General features: G+C 47.9%; 1 protein-coding gene and 1 long non-coding RNA gene across 2 annotated transcripts in view; both read left to right on the plus strand.

Moving 5' to 3' along the window:
* The first annotated feature begins 1294 nt into the window (after positions 1-1294).
* On the plus strand, positions 1295-3604 carry LOC115485489 (uncharacterized). Its single transcript, XR_007777649.1, has 3 exons — positions 1295-1440; positions 1777-1917; positions 2825-3604. It is a non-coding gene; the product is annotated as an uncharacterized LOC115485489 (long non-coding RNA).
* A 1837-nt stretch (positions 3605-5441) lies between these two features.
* HSD17B12 (hydroxysteroid 17-beta dehydrogenase 12) overlaps positions 5442-12982 on the plus strand; it is an 83098-nt gene continuing 75557 nt past the window's right edge. The window contains 2 exon segments of the mRNA XM_030240022.2: positions 5442-5697; positions 5700-5873. Of these exon segments, the coding sequence (XP_030095882.2) occupies positions 5442-5697; positions 5700-5873 (430 nt within the window).

The following is a 12982-nucleotide window of genomic DNA, read 5'->3' on the forward strand; positions in this document are numbered from 1 at the left end:
CTCAACCTACTGTTCTCTGGCTCGCTTGTTTCCTGCAAGCTCTGCAGAGCAGGGTCGATCAGCTCGAAGTGCCTTATGTTAGGCCCACAGGAGTCCTGTACTGAGGAGCTGACAGCGAGAGCCAGCTGGCAAAGCCCAAGTCTGAGCCATGGAACCCCCAGCACCTGCTTCATGTGTAGCATGCCAAGAGGGAGGAAGGTTACATAAATACCTGCTTCTATACTTGCCAAAATACACCATATGTTGAACATGTATGCCCCAGATGGGGCTGAGAATCTCTGCCCCAGCCCCTCCAGTCCCACTGGCTTTCACTCCCATCATTACAGCTGAAAGAAAAACAGTTACTGCGAATAAATTCTTTACTGAGGGTGGTGAGGCACTGGAATAGGTTGCCCAGAGAAGCTGTGGATGTTCCATCCCTGTGACTGTCCAAGACTGTCTTGGATGGGGCTCTGAGAAGCCTGGCCTTGTGAAAGGCATCCTTGCCCATGGCAAGAGAGTTGAAAGTATATGATCTTTAAGGTCCCTTCCAACCTAGGCAACTCTATGGCTCTATGATATGATGATTCTGTGATTCCGTGTGCTGTGAAACAGCTTCACCGTGCACACCTGTGCCATGCTCTTAAAGCACTTTTCTGCTCTTTCAGGCAGAGAAGGGAAACCTGAATTCCTGGGCGAGTGCTAAATAGTGCACAGACTCTGAGGGGTACCATGAACCTTGCAAGGAGATGGAGTAGGTGCCTAAGGAAAAGCTGAGGATCTGGAATTGCACACAAGGTATCTTGCCTCACCTCATCATTACAATAAGCTCAGCAGTCAATGAGGTGTATTGAAAGATTTGTTGGCCTGTCTTGAATAGTTCTTGTCGAGACCTTAACAGAATGGACAATGCAGCTTACATTCTTAGGTATTCTAAATTTTGTCTTCAGTGCGCACTGGGGCAGGGTGTCTTTATTTGGGGCTATGGATTTAGGCAAAGACCCACTGCAGTGCTCAGCACTGCAGCAGCCAGGCCCATTATTGAATCTGGCCTCACTGCAATAAGTGTGAGTAATGGTAAGAGAGGCATGAGAGCAGAATGACTGTACAGGGGGGGAGAGCTGCTCTTAAGTTGCTAGAGTGAAAAACATATTTGTAAAGGGATAAAATTAGTGCTGGGTACAAGAATGCCATTTAATGAAACAAATGACTACACTGTTCAGTGGCAGGAAAAAACATGACACATCACAGATAACCAGCAGTCCCCCTTTCCTGTCTCAGGGTTGCTGCAGAGCAGACGGCATTTCTGGCAGCACTGGGCAGGCTGGGATGACAAGTGGATCCCAGTGCTGAGGCTTCCCGAGTGCTGAGACCCCTGAGCCACAGGTCTCACTGTGGGGACAGTGAGTGACTGTCTTGGGTCCTCACCTGTGGACTTGTAGTGAGAAATGTTTTCCTCAGGTATTGAGAGAGTGGAGCAGGAGGGAGACGTGGGAATGTGGTCTCACTGAGATGTGTATTGCTTCTGAGATACTTGTGGCAGCAACATCACAGAAAACCTTCATAATAAAAATCGAATGCTTCTTCTTATTGGGTGCTCTTCTATCCCCTATTCATCGTGGTTTATTGCTCCTGTCCTATATTTTTGTTTTCTTTGTCTCCTTTTGATGTCGTCATCTGTGTAGTTCTGTGTCCCTATATTTTGTTCCTTATTGTTGCATTTTTTAGTCATGCACATCACTACTCCTTTAGCTTTCCTAAAGACCTCTCTCATCTCTGTTGTGATCTGCTGTACAGCTTAGCCATGATCCATATGATGGAGCAACGTAGCCGAGCTGTGGCTTGACCCAGATTACATCTGCAGTCATCTGGAACTGACTACACGCCCGAACAGATAAAAGAAGCTGTGGAAATATGGATCTCTGGGGCCTTGGCAAGGTATCCTCATATGTGTATGCATGTTGATGTGTGAGTACACTCAAAATGCCTGTCTGTTCCATCAGCTCAGCCGACTGGGTGCTCCTTTGGGATTTGCAGCAGCTTAGGGCAAATGGGAACAGACCTGCAAAGCTCATGAGAATACTAGGATTAACCGTGGAAAGGGGGATATGCCTGTTGCTCAGGAATGTGTGATGCCCATAAGCAAGAGATGCAAACCCCCTCATTTGACCTTTGTATAATTCTTTCCCTTCCAGTGAGTCCCTTTCCCTGCCTGTGACTCATCTTCTTCTAAATGTAGACTGTAAGCCTCTCAGAGGACTGCCTTTCTCTCCAAGCAGGGTAGCATAAAAAATAGCAACACTTTTGAATAACCAGTATGATTTTTTTAACACAAAAAGACTGGAGGACTGCCTTGCTTTGTCTGTGCTATTCTGTCAAGGGGTTTATCAGTCCCCCTGAGAGAACAGCGGCACAGGCTCTGTCCTGACCTGCAACAAGAAGGTTGTTCAGACAAGAGGTCTCAGGAGCAGCACAACTGCAGTGCAGTAGGCAGGAGATGTTATAATAAAAGATGGGTAGACTGACAGATACCAACAAATCTTTCATAGCACCCACATACTTCCTTCCCTATTTCTGACCCATTTGTAATTGGCAGCATTCCCTTGGTAACTGCAGTGCAGCTTACATGAATGTCCAGTAGAAAGTTGTCTGCTCCCTTCAGCAGGTTGCCCAATGCTCATCTCCTTTCCTTCAGCCTCTACATGCACTGTCCAGCTGCCCAGTCCACTTTTCTTCTAAAGACTCGGTGAGTCTGGGGACCACTGTTACCTTCCATCCTGTCCTTCAGCTGTACAGTGTTACCTTTGACTTGTGGTAGATCTCTTTTCTACCTTTCTCTTTCCAGATGCTTATGCCATATGCACCTGTCCTCTGGAAGACAAAAGAGTGAGGATCAGCAGTGTCATTTATTCTGCAAAAACTGAACAGATGAGAACTGCCATGACAGCCAATAGACAAAATTAAAAATTAAGGGAAGGCTGGTATGGAACAAGAGGAAAATTATCCCAACATTTTGCAATTTTTTGTAATTGAAGTCCTGTCTTTGGAGGGTGTTATGTCAACTACACACTTGGTGAGGCCTATAAGGATTTTCCTTGTGTAATACCTGCAGGAGTTAGCTCTAGCATATCCAGTAAGCAATAGGTGGGCTCTCATGGGAAAAATGCAGGAAGAAAACTTGGTGAGAGCTGGATCCTCTGCAGTGTCACCTCTCATGAGGGACTGAGAGAAGAAAAGAAAGGGAAAAAAAAAAAAAAAGGTGAACTAATTCACCATGGAGATGGAAGGATGCATGCTTCCTGTTGTGGAATAGGACAAAATCCTGTGACATATTCCCTCCTATTAGGTTTGATACCACTGCTTATGATAAAGATTAATTTATAAAAATCAACTGTTAAGTTATAGGTCAGCCAATAAGATAGTGATTTGACTAATTTTTCATTACAATGTGTATAATAGTTTCATGCCTTAATTGACATCAGTGCAGTGTGTTGTGTTGTTGAATCCAATGAAATTTTAATCCCACTATGAATTTGTTTTCCACAAATAGATTATGAACAGAAGCCTTTGATTTCTATCAATTATGTATTTTTGAGTGAAAAGCTATTTTGTGTGTATATATTTAACAGCAGGAAATGTAGCAAACTTTTATTTTTATTAAACTAATAAAAGGGATAAGCCTATCATGGCAAATTTTAATTTGATTTCTTTGGTCTTGTTTCCCTTAGCATAGACAAAAGGTCATAGAATGCAGCCCCAGGTATCTCAGGATGCACAGTTCTTTGCATCAGGTAGTTGATGTCATACTAGTGTGTCTTGTTTCTAAATGAGAGCTGTAAAGTGGCAGTAGTGCTGGTAACTGCATTCACATGGCACCATGGTCAGGTTGTGGCCCCAAGTTGCAACACACAGAGTACTGCTTACCTTTTATAATTAAGGTGGCAGCTTTCATGAGCTCCTTCAAACTCTGAAGCAGGAAAAGGTTAGGAAACGTGGAATGAGATGAGGAAAGAGAAACTAGAGCACTTGTAAATCCATTGAGTTTACAATGAGTGGTCTGCAGGAGTGGAGCTGGAAGGGGAGGCCAGGCTTGAGGCATGCCAGGATTTGGCAGATTAGGCTCCTGGAGGCTTTCTCTGCCATCCACATGGCATGTGGCAAGTAACACAAAGGAGTGGATGAGGGGAACATGGCTGCAGCCTGGGAGCTGGTACAGCTTGGAGATCTTCAGGAGTAGTGGCTGGGTTTGGGTATGACCTATTTGCTAGTCCAGGAGAGAAAGGAAAGGCAACATTTAGACTACTCCCCTATGCTACTTGTTGTTAATAACTCAGATGAATGTGGATCTCCAAAAAATCTAATCTAGAGAAGGTTTCTTACTGCTTGAACTAAGATCATTGTGAAATAAGTGGTATAAAAGGCTTGTTTTCTAGAAAAAAAAGTTGGCACTGAAAGTTGCAAGGGGCTTCCTTTACAAACAGCCCCTATACCATACCCTATATTAATAACAGTCCCCTATACCTCAACTGGTCTTCTCTGACATTTTAACTGACCCACACCTTTCACCAAATTGCCATTAATTTTCCATGTTCCTCAGCCACTCCTGCCGTTTCAGCCTGTTGAGGCAATACATCTCAACCATGAGCTGTTTCAGGGCTTCAGCCTCCCACAGCCTACACTGCCCCATCTCCTATGCGTTGCCCCAGGCTCCCTCCTGGGAGGGAGGGAAAAACCCGGGCCAATAAGTGGGGTACGGACGGCATGGCCCTAGCAAGTGGCTGGAGGCGGGGACAGAAGGCAGCGGAGCTTTGTGCCCTTCACCGCCATGGAAGGAGCCACTCATGGAGTGTGTGTGTGTGTCATTTCAGAGGTGTTTCCTATACTCCTCCCAAGTCTAGGCGTTCCTAACCCCATCGTGTGAGGGGTCTAGGAGACAGGTCGTGTCAAGCGGGCAGGTGAAGGGCGATGGGGCAGGGCGAGTCCAGGCATGGCACAAGTGGGCAGCTCAGGAGAAATATTTCAGGAAGCCTTCGTTGCCCCTGGATCTTGTCGGGGAAGACAGATCGAGGCCAGCCAGACGGGACAGCGCTGCCAGCGCCGCCGCTCGTGGGGTGCAGTGGCAGCTGGACTATGGTGCTCAGCCCCTCTTTTCCCGGGATGGACTTTCCCCGGTGAGGGTGCCCTTTGCCCAGGGGTTCCTGCGGACCTGTGCCGTGCCGTGCCGTGCCGTGTCGTGGCGATCACGGCGCGGCTCCGTGGGCGAGCGCAGTGCGGGGCTGGGGGGAGGGGAACCAAGGGACATATTCGAGTGCGAGGCGGAGCCTGAGCATTTTATGAATGGGCTCATATGACGTCAGTGGGGGCGGGAGCGGAGGCCCCGTATTCCACCAGTCCTGCGGGGTTCCTGGGCGGCGGGACCAATCGAAGTGCGGCGGCCGGATGACGGCCATGCTCACTGTCCAATGGTGGCAAGAGAGCGGTGCCGACCACGTGGGGCGCAGGCCGCAAGTAGTACGGGGGCGTGTGGCCGCTCGCTGCCTGCCCCCCCCTTCCCGGCGCGGCGGGCCGGGCGGCCCCAGGGCGGGCGGGCCCGGTCGCGTTGCCGGGTTACCCGGTGGCTGAGAGGCCCCTCCGCCAATCGCGACGGGGCGGGGGCGGGCGCCGTGACGGCTGCGGGGCGGTGGTGGCCGGGAGGGCTCAGTCCGGCCGCGGCAGCCTCCGCAGCATGGTGGATCCCGCCGCGCTCCCGGCCGCCGGCCTCTTCTACTGGGTGGGCGCACTGGGCGCTCTTTACGCGGCTGCGCTGGCCTCGTACCGCCTGCTGGCCGGGCTCCGCGTCTGGGTGCTGGGTAGCGGCGCCGCCGCCGTGGGGCCGGCGCTGGGCGCCTGGGCAGGTGAGTGCGCGTCCCGGCCGCCCCCGCCGCGGCTCTTTCTCCGGTGCCCCCTCCGGCCGGGGCAGGGACCTCGCGGGGGAGCGGCCTCGAGCTGGCGGGGAGGGGGACGCGGGGGGCGAGGACGGGCCCTCGGGGGGACCGCGGCAGTCTAGCGGAGCGCCCGTGGGGTGACAGGCGGGTCCGGGGCGGGCCAGTCTGGGGCAGCGGTTGAGGTGCTGGCGGGTTCCACTGTTTTGCCGAGTGGGCCCCCGGCGAGCCGGCAGCCGCTCTCAAGCTCCCCACGAAACGTGCAGGGCCATAGCACGCCGGTCGGGTCGGTCCTGAGAGAAGCGCCGATTGTTGGGACTTGGCGGGCGGACGGGCACGGCGTGTTTGAACTTGGTGTCTCCAGGGCGGCCGGGAGCGCAGCGCGGCTCCGGGGCCGCGCAGCCGGGGCCGCCCCGCAGTTCCGAGCGCGGCCGGTCGGTGCGCGCCGCCCCCTCCGCGCCGGCCTCGCACCTCATCGCTGACGTCAGGCCCGCCCCGTCCCCGCCGCCCCCGGAGGAGCGGCCGCTCCCGGCGCAGCGGAGGCCGAGAGCCGCGCGGCATCTGCACGGCGCCAGGAGCCTCGCGGGCGAACGGCGGTAGCCGTGGGTGCCCCGGGAGGAGAGCTTTGCTGTAGCGTGAGGGAAGAACCCTGCCAAGAGCGGCGGGAGAACAGCGGAGCGGCGTGAAACTTATGCCGACTCTGTTTGCTCCTGCAACTCGGCCCCTCCTCGGCCCCGGGCCGCGCTCGGGAAGGGGCTGAAGCACAAGTGGCCCTCCCTGTGGAGGTTGTGACAGTAATGGTGGCCGGGAGGGGATGGCGGCAGCATTTAGCGTCCCCGAAATACAGGAGCGCTGTGGAAGTACAGCAGAGGCTATTACCGGGGTAGTTTCAGTGCTACGCTGCTCTAACTTTTTTCAGTACTTCGATTCCTGGTCCTAGGAGCCACGTTGGGGAAAGACAGTTTCTTCCGAGTCTGCCGCTGCCACTCTGGCCTTTAAGTAAGGATGAGATGATGGAAAGGGCTTCTCTGCTGGTGTAATAGATCAGGCCAAGGGAATTTTCAAATCCATTACTGGGCAAGTTTTATGCTTGATTGGGAGTTGATAAGGTGGGCCACAAAAATAATCGTAGCGTGCAAGGGGTGGGTGGGAGTTTAAGATGAGATGACAGTTTAAAGGCTGCAAGAGGTACTTTCCTCAAGGGGAGTAGGAGGACATCAAGTGCTCAGCTGCTTCCAGGTGTCAGAGCTATAGGCACAGCAGCCCTGCAACAAGCAGGTTGACTGCTGGGCTTATGACTGTGCTCCCCTATAACCTCTGCTGCAGCCAGCACAGAACTTGTGTGTGAACACATGCCTGGGTAGTTGAATGTCTGCTTGTGTGAGACACCACTAAAGCAGCACTGCTACTCGCAGCATATCTGATGCCAGAGCATGTCATGAGTCCTGTGTGACCAGGCTTGAAGTGCAGCAGCCGTGCCTTGGATAAGTAACAGCTTTACATACAAATTACTGAGGCGCAGGTCTTCCTTTCAGCTGGAGAAATGTTACGCCTGTTAAAGATATGGCTGGCACAGGACACCCAAACCTTCTCTGACTTTCTAATATTGATTTTGGATATATTACTGCATTATCAGTTGCCTGCTGACTTGTGGTGCATCACAGAAGTCTTGGTGGTCACTTGAGCATGTTTTGCATTGTTTCAAGCATGGAAGTTTGCAGTGCTTGAGCCAAATGTCACCTTATCAGCTGAAACCACAAACTGTGAACAGCAGATCTTCCTACAGTCACATCCTTGAACATCCAGAGAACTGCAGTGCAAATGCCCGCTCTCTTGAACAAGTGCAGGCAGCAGTGGGCCACTGTATGTGGCCAATGGCTGCTCACAGAAATTGTTCTCTCTGCCAAGATTGTGATGTTCAAGGCAGGGAGAAAGCAGAGCACTGGCAGCACAGCTAAATTCTGTGTTTATTGCTTTGCTCTGGAGTGGGAGCATTGCTGCAGTGTCCAGGAGAACGGAGAAATGGGGTGATGATGCTTGCTGTCACTGTAGGAAGGCATGTGGCCATCATGAGTTAGCTGTTTTGTGTCCTCAGTGTGCAGCTGATGCAGGTGAGATGCTGCTTTATTGGGACAGCTGCTGTAGTCTCCAGCTGAAATGAAGAGAAGTTGTCTTAGTCTGAATAAGCACTGGGGTGGTTTGCCCTGAAGTATGTTGTGGCTGGGCAGGCTCTCTGTTCTCTCTCCTGGAAAGGAAGATGGAGGCACAGCTGCACATGTGTTGGGTCACCTTGGTTAGCAAATTACTAAGTCATACTGTAAGAAGAAGTGCATTTCCTTTTTTTCTGATATTTTAAAAACCAGTGGTTTTGATGCTGATTGGCTGCTGTAGTTACTGTGTCAGTGTATTCTTTCTAGTGCACAACTAGAGAGCAACTTTATAAAAACACCAAAACAGAAGTCCTTTTGGAAGGACTTCTTACTGCCCTTTAACTCTTCTGCATGTTTGAAATTGGGTTGCAAATTTTTTCCTTGTTTTTTAGAGGTTTTTTTGGATGCATATATGCAATTGCTTCTGTCTATGCTTGGTCTAATTTACTGGTATTTAAAAAGAGGGGATGTGAGGAAGAGGAACCACTATGTGGACTGGTAATGTACTCTGGGAAAGCTAGGTTTGTACTACTTGAAGCAGCACCTCTTTTGACAAAAAGTTAGTTTTTCTACATTCACAATAATGTGTGAAGGTCTGTATGCAGCTTTTCTGGTTTTCTCTCTGTATGACTTGCATCTGGCTTGGTTTTTGGCTACTGTACAGTGAAGTAGAGTTTGGAAGTTGGGTGGATGTCTCAAAGTGAGATTTCTGGGTGCATCTTGAGAGACTATACAGTGAAAACTCCTGGGATTAATGTTCTACCTTTAATGTGCTTCACAAGTTGGTAAAAGAGGATAAGAATAACAGTTCCTGTGATTAAAAAACAATGTAGCTAAATAAACAACAGACTCAACAGCTCCAGAAGAGTGCCAAGGAGGCATTCTGAATTGACCAAGAATACAGCACAGATATGGCTGTTCCCCTGCCTTCCTCTAGGCAGACAGATCTGTTGGTAGTGCTGATTGTTGTGATCCATAGTTGTATTTCCTTAGGTTGGATGAGAGTCCTATTCTTCTCCCATTGATGGTAGTGGCAGGCAGCCACCTTGCTTCTCTGCCATTGAAAATTGGGTGTATTCTGGAGTACAGAGTGTCTGGAGCAGGGAACTGTCTGCTGCTGTTATAGTTCCCATTTGGAGAGTTGCCGTGTCTCCTATTTTAGGAAGCCGCCTCTTTTGCAGGAAAACATGAAATCATTCTTCTCCTTCCCTCCAGTAACTTGGCAAAATGAATTCAAAATCCTATGGTGATTTTAGGCTGTGAGGCACCTCAGGAGGCTTGACTTGTAGTCCAACCTCCTTTCTAGAGCAAGGTCAGCTATGTAACCAGACCAGTTTAGTGTATGCAGATAATCAACTTCGTATGTTCAAAACACACTGTCAGTGCAAGTTGGATTGATCTGGTGCTCTAAAGCATCTAACGGCTTGGTTGTGTGGGTACTTAAACTTTTTGTTTCTTTTTCTCCTGTCTCAACACTGCACATATTTTGATGATAAATGTGGGGTTTTCTGTAGCTGGAGCAATGTGTTGACTGGAAACAAAGTTATTTTGATTATGTGATTTGCCATATGACACTTGAAGAAAAGTCTTCTTTAAAGAAGAGCTTTTTTTAAAGCCTCACAGTGTCTTAAAAAAGCATCCACTTTTTCTCTATCTTCAGTGCCTTTGATAGAGTCATGGTTGAATAATTGTACATTTAGTGGTTACAAGATGTCTGCTAGTGGTGATGCTTTCTCATGTGGTGAATACAGCTGTACAGCTGTATTTGGGCCAACAAAGGTTTGTGAAGATGAGCTTGCCTTAATTAAGCTTGGAGTTTATTCACTAACATGCAAAATCAACTAAATGTGGGCAATTTGCTCTAGGTTTCTTAAAAAAGAATTTGTGAGTGGTCGTTGATCAGGATGGTGCTCTCAACTGCCTCTAACTTTCTGTAATTTGATTTTAGACAAAACCCCCTTATTCAATCTTAAACAATTCTTTCCCTGTGTAAGTATTTAACAAAAAGTTTGAGCAGCAGCAAAGCTGGGTGACCCTCTCTGCCTTCTTGTTGGCTTCTTTTACTTAATAATGGCTATGCATATCCAGCATCTAAAAATAGGGAGGCATGAAAAATGTATGTAACTGGGTACCTGAGCACTGGAGTAGATATTTCCTTGTGTCTGTACAGTCAGGTCTTCTAAAAACTAAGAATACTGGAGCAATTCCCAAACTCTTGTTGGCTAGTAAGTTGAGATAATAACAAGCTCTATACATCAGACCTTCTCGATAATATTATTAAATTAATAAGATGTGATGCTTATGTCAAGAGGAAGAAGTCTAAGAAGAGGACTAGCTGGATTTTGTGCTTTTAAATGGTTTGAGTTCTATTCCATCTGTAAGGTTATGCTTTCTGCAGTCCCTAGAAATAGTGTCTTATGAAATAGACCCTGATCCTTATAAAGTTCTTGGTGTATTCTTAATGAAAAAAGTCAGATGGTAAAATATTTTATTTACAATTTAAGAACTCCATACAGAGGACATTTACTTCACTGCTGATCAGGTGCAAACGACACAGTCAGTGTCGTTTTTGGAACTCCTTAGCATCAAGTGAAATAGTTGTTGCCTTAAAGCTTCTTAGTTTTCTGCAAGCAAGTTTCAGTCCTGGGTGCACAAACAAGTGCAGTCTTGCTTTGCATGTGTTTCACAATGTGCAGTGATAAATAGTTGACAGACCATGTCACAAGTCACTGTTGCAAATTTCAACGGCCACCCTGGAGCAATGTGTGATAGGGGTGTAGTTGGTAGGGAGGTGGAGTAGAAGGGAGTTTCAACCTCTCTGAGCATACTCTCCCTTCAGGATGTGGGGGGAGAGGCTCTGCCCAACTCCCGATTTGCCCTGCGCAGGAGTCCTTGGCTGGTGTGTGCAGAGCTTTGCGGGGGAGCTTTGGGTTATCTTTAGTTCTTCAGCTGAATCACTTACTCAGGGATTTATCATCTTCAGCACTTCAGGTCCATGGTGAAGGTTTTCTGGCCTTGTTCTCAATTCTGGACGTTACCCTTGTATGAAATAAAGCATGGCACTTGTTAACTTGAAAGGTGATGTTAAGAACATGTGAAAATATGCCAGCTTGCTTGTAAACTAACTTGTGATCGTGACAGCTCAAGTGAAATGTGCAGACTGACCTCAGAGCATGTTTTGTTTTTTGTATGGCTATTTGCAAACTGCTTCTGAAGGGTTACTGCACTGAAGAGTGGCTCAGAGAACAGTCTGATGCAAGTGTCCTAATCCTGTCTGTACTTCTCAGGAGTACTGTGCTCCAATGTGTATGGTTTTTGGTTTTTTTTTTTCCCTAGTTGCCATGTAAGATTTCCAAGTATCCATCCTAAATATTCTCTTGTAAAATTTTAGCTGTCTGCCTTCAGTTATCAGTCCTACTCATAGCTTGTAATATAGAAGGCTTCTGTCAGTGTATCCCTTCAGCCTGTGCTTTGCTGGACTGAGCAAACTTCCAGAGCAGTCCAGGAGAAGTGGGATCTCTGACCCTCCTTTTCTAGACTTGGCAGATCATGCTGTGTGGTGTTTGAGGGGGCTGTAAATCCCTCAGAGACCTTGCAACTCTTGGTGAGTTGGGGAGGCTCTCTAGTATTTTTTACATAGGCTGCTGCTATTAACATACCCTAAAATTAGTCCTGCTTCCTAGTATAAAGTAATGAACCATTCTCTGCTGTTTTCTACAATTTTTCTATTTCTGGTGCTTGCTTACTTCTTTCAGGTGTCTTCATTTGCACATGATGTTGCTGACTGTTTAAAACCTCCTCTTAGTAGGATTGCTCAACATTTACTGCATTATATGCTCCTTTTTGCACTCTATGGTCAGAAGAGTAGAGGGAGAGCAACTGCTGAGAGCCCAGATGTCCAGAGTCCCTTGTTCTGCTGTGTCCCAGCTGATGGTCTTCAGCCCTTCCCTTCTGGCTCATGCCAGCGCACTAAATGTGGCAGAGTGGGCATCACCAACCTCAGCATCAACCAAGCTCATAATCTACAGCTCTGCAGTTTGATTCAGAATATGAACAGGCTTTGCCATGTTTATCTGCAGGAGCAGAGAGATGTATATGGAGGAAGGTTAAATCCTTTAGTATGGTTTTTCCACCTGCAAAAGAACCCCCCAAAAAAACAGCTAATGGTGAGTGAAGGACAGATATTTGCATTAAGGTGAAAAGAATATCCATCTCTGATAAACAGCCTGAGAGGGAAATGCCTGACAATTTATTAGCCTGGAGATGAATAGCTGTGTTATTTTAAGCTAGCTCATTCTCCCAGTCTTCTGTGTGTTTTAAAGTAGGAATGCTCGTAATGGAAACTGGTTACTTAAAACTAGAGAACTTACATAAGGATGTGATCTAGAGTAGTATCATGCTCCAGTTTCTTTGGTTTGCTCTTCTGGCCTCAGTGTGTGCTTCCTTCACTTTGGGAAGATTACCTGTGAGGTGCCCTGGTGACAGCAAGGAAAGGCATTGTGTAGAAGTGGGGAGAACACAAGTGTCTTCAGCAAGGAAGTCGCAGCTGGAATTGTTGGGTAAATGCAATCCTGTTAAGGAACAAGTAAGCTGGCAGGAGGCCCTGAGGGCCGAGCTGAGAGTGTCCTTTGGGAAAACTCCAGTAGTTCTCCGCCTGGGAATTTTTTTTTTTTTTGGTAGGTGGGTGAAATACATGGTTCTTGGTCTTGTGAATATATTAATTCCTAATCCATAGGGTGAGGATGACCATCTCTGCTATGGAAGGGATAACAGTAAGAAGGTATCTTTCTTGATTATTCTAACAGAAATGCCAAATGTGATTCTTTAGGCCTCTATATGAACAAAAATGTGGGATAAACTCCATAACTAGTAGGTAAAACACCCATATGTTAGGCTTGCATAGTTTCATCACTTACCTAAGTTGCTACTTCT

The sequence above is a fragment of the Serinus canaria genome, chromosome 5, assembly GCF_022539315.1.
Source record: "Serinus canaria isolate serCan28SL12 chromosome 5, serCan2020, whole genome shotgun sequence".
Classification (NCBI taxonomy): Eukaryota; Metazoa; Chordata; class Aves; order Passeriformes; family Fringillidae; genus Serinus; species Serinus canaria.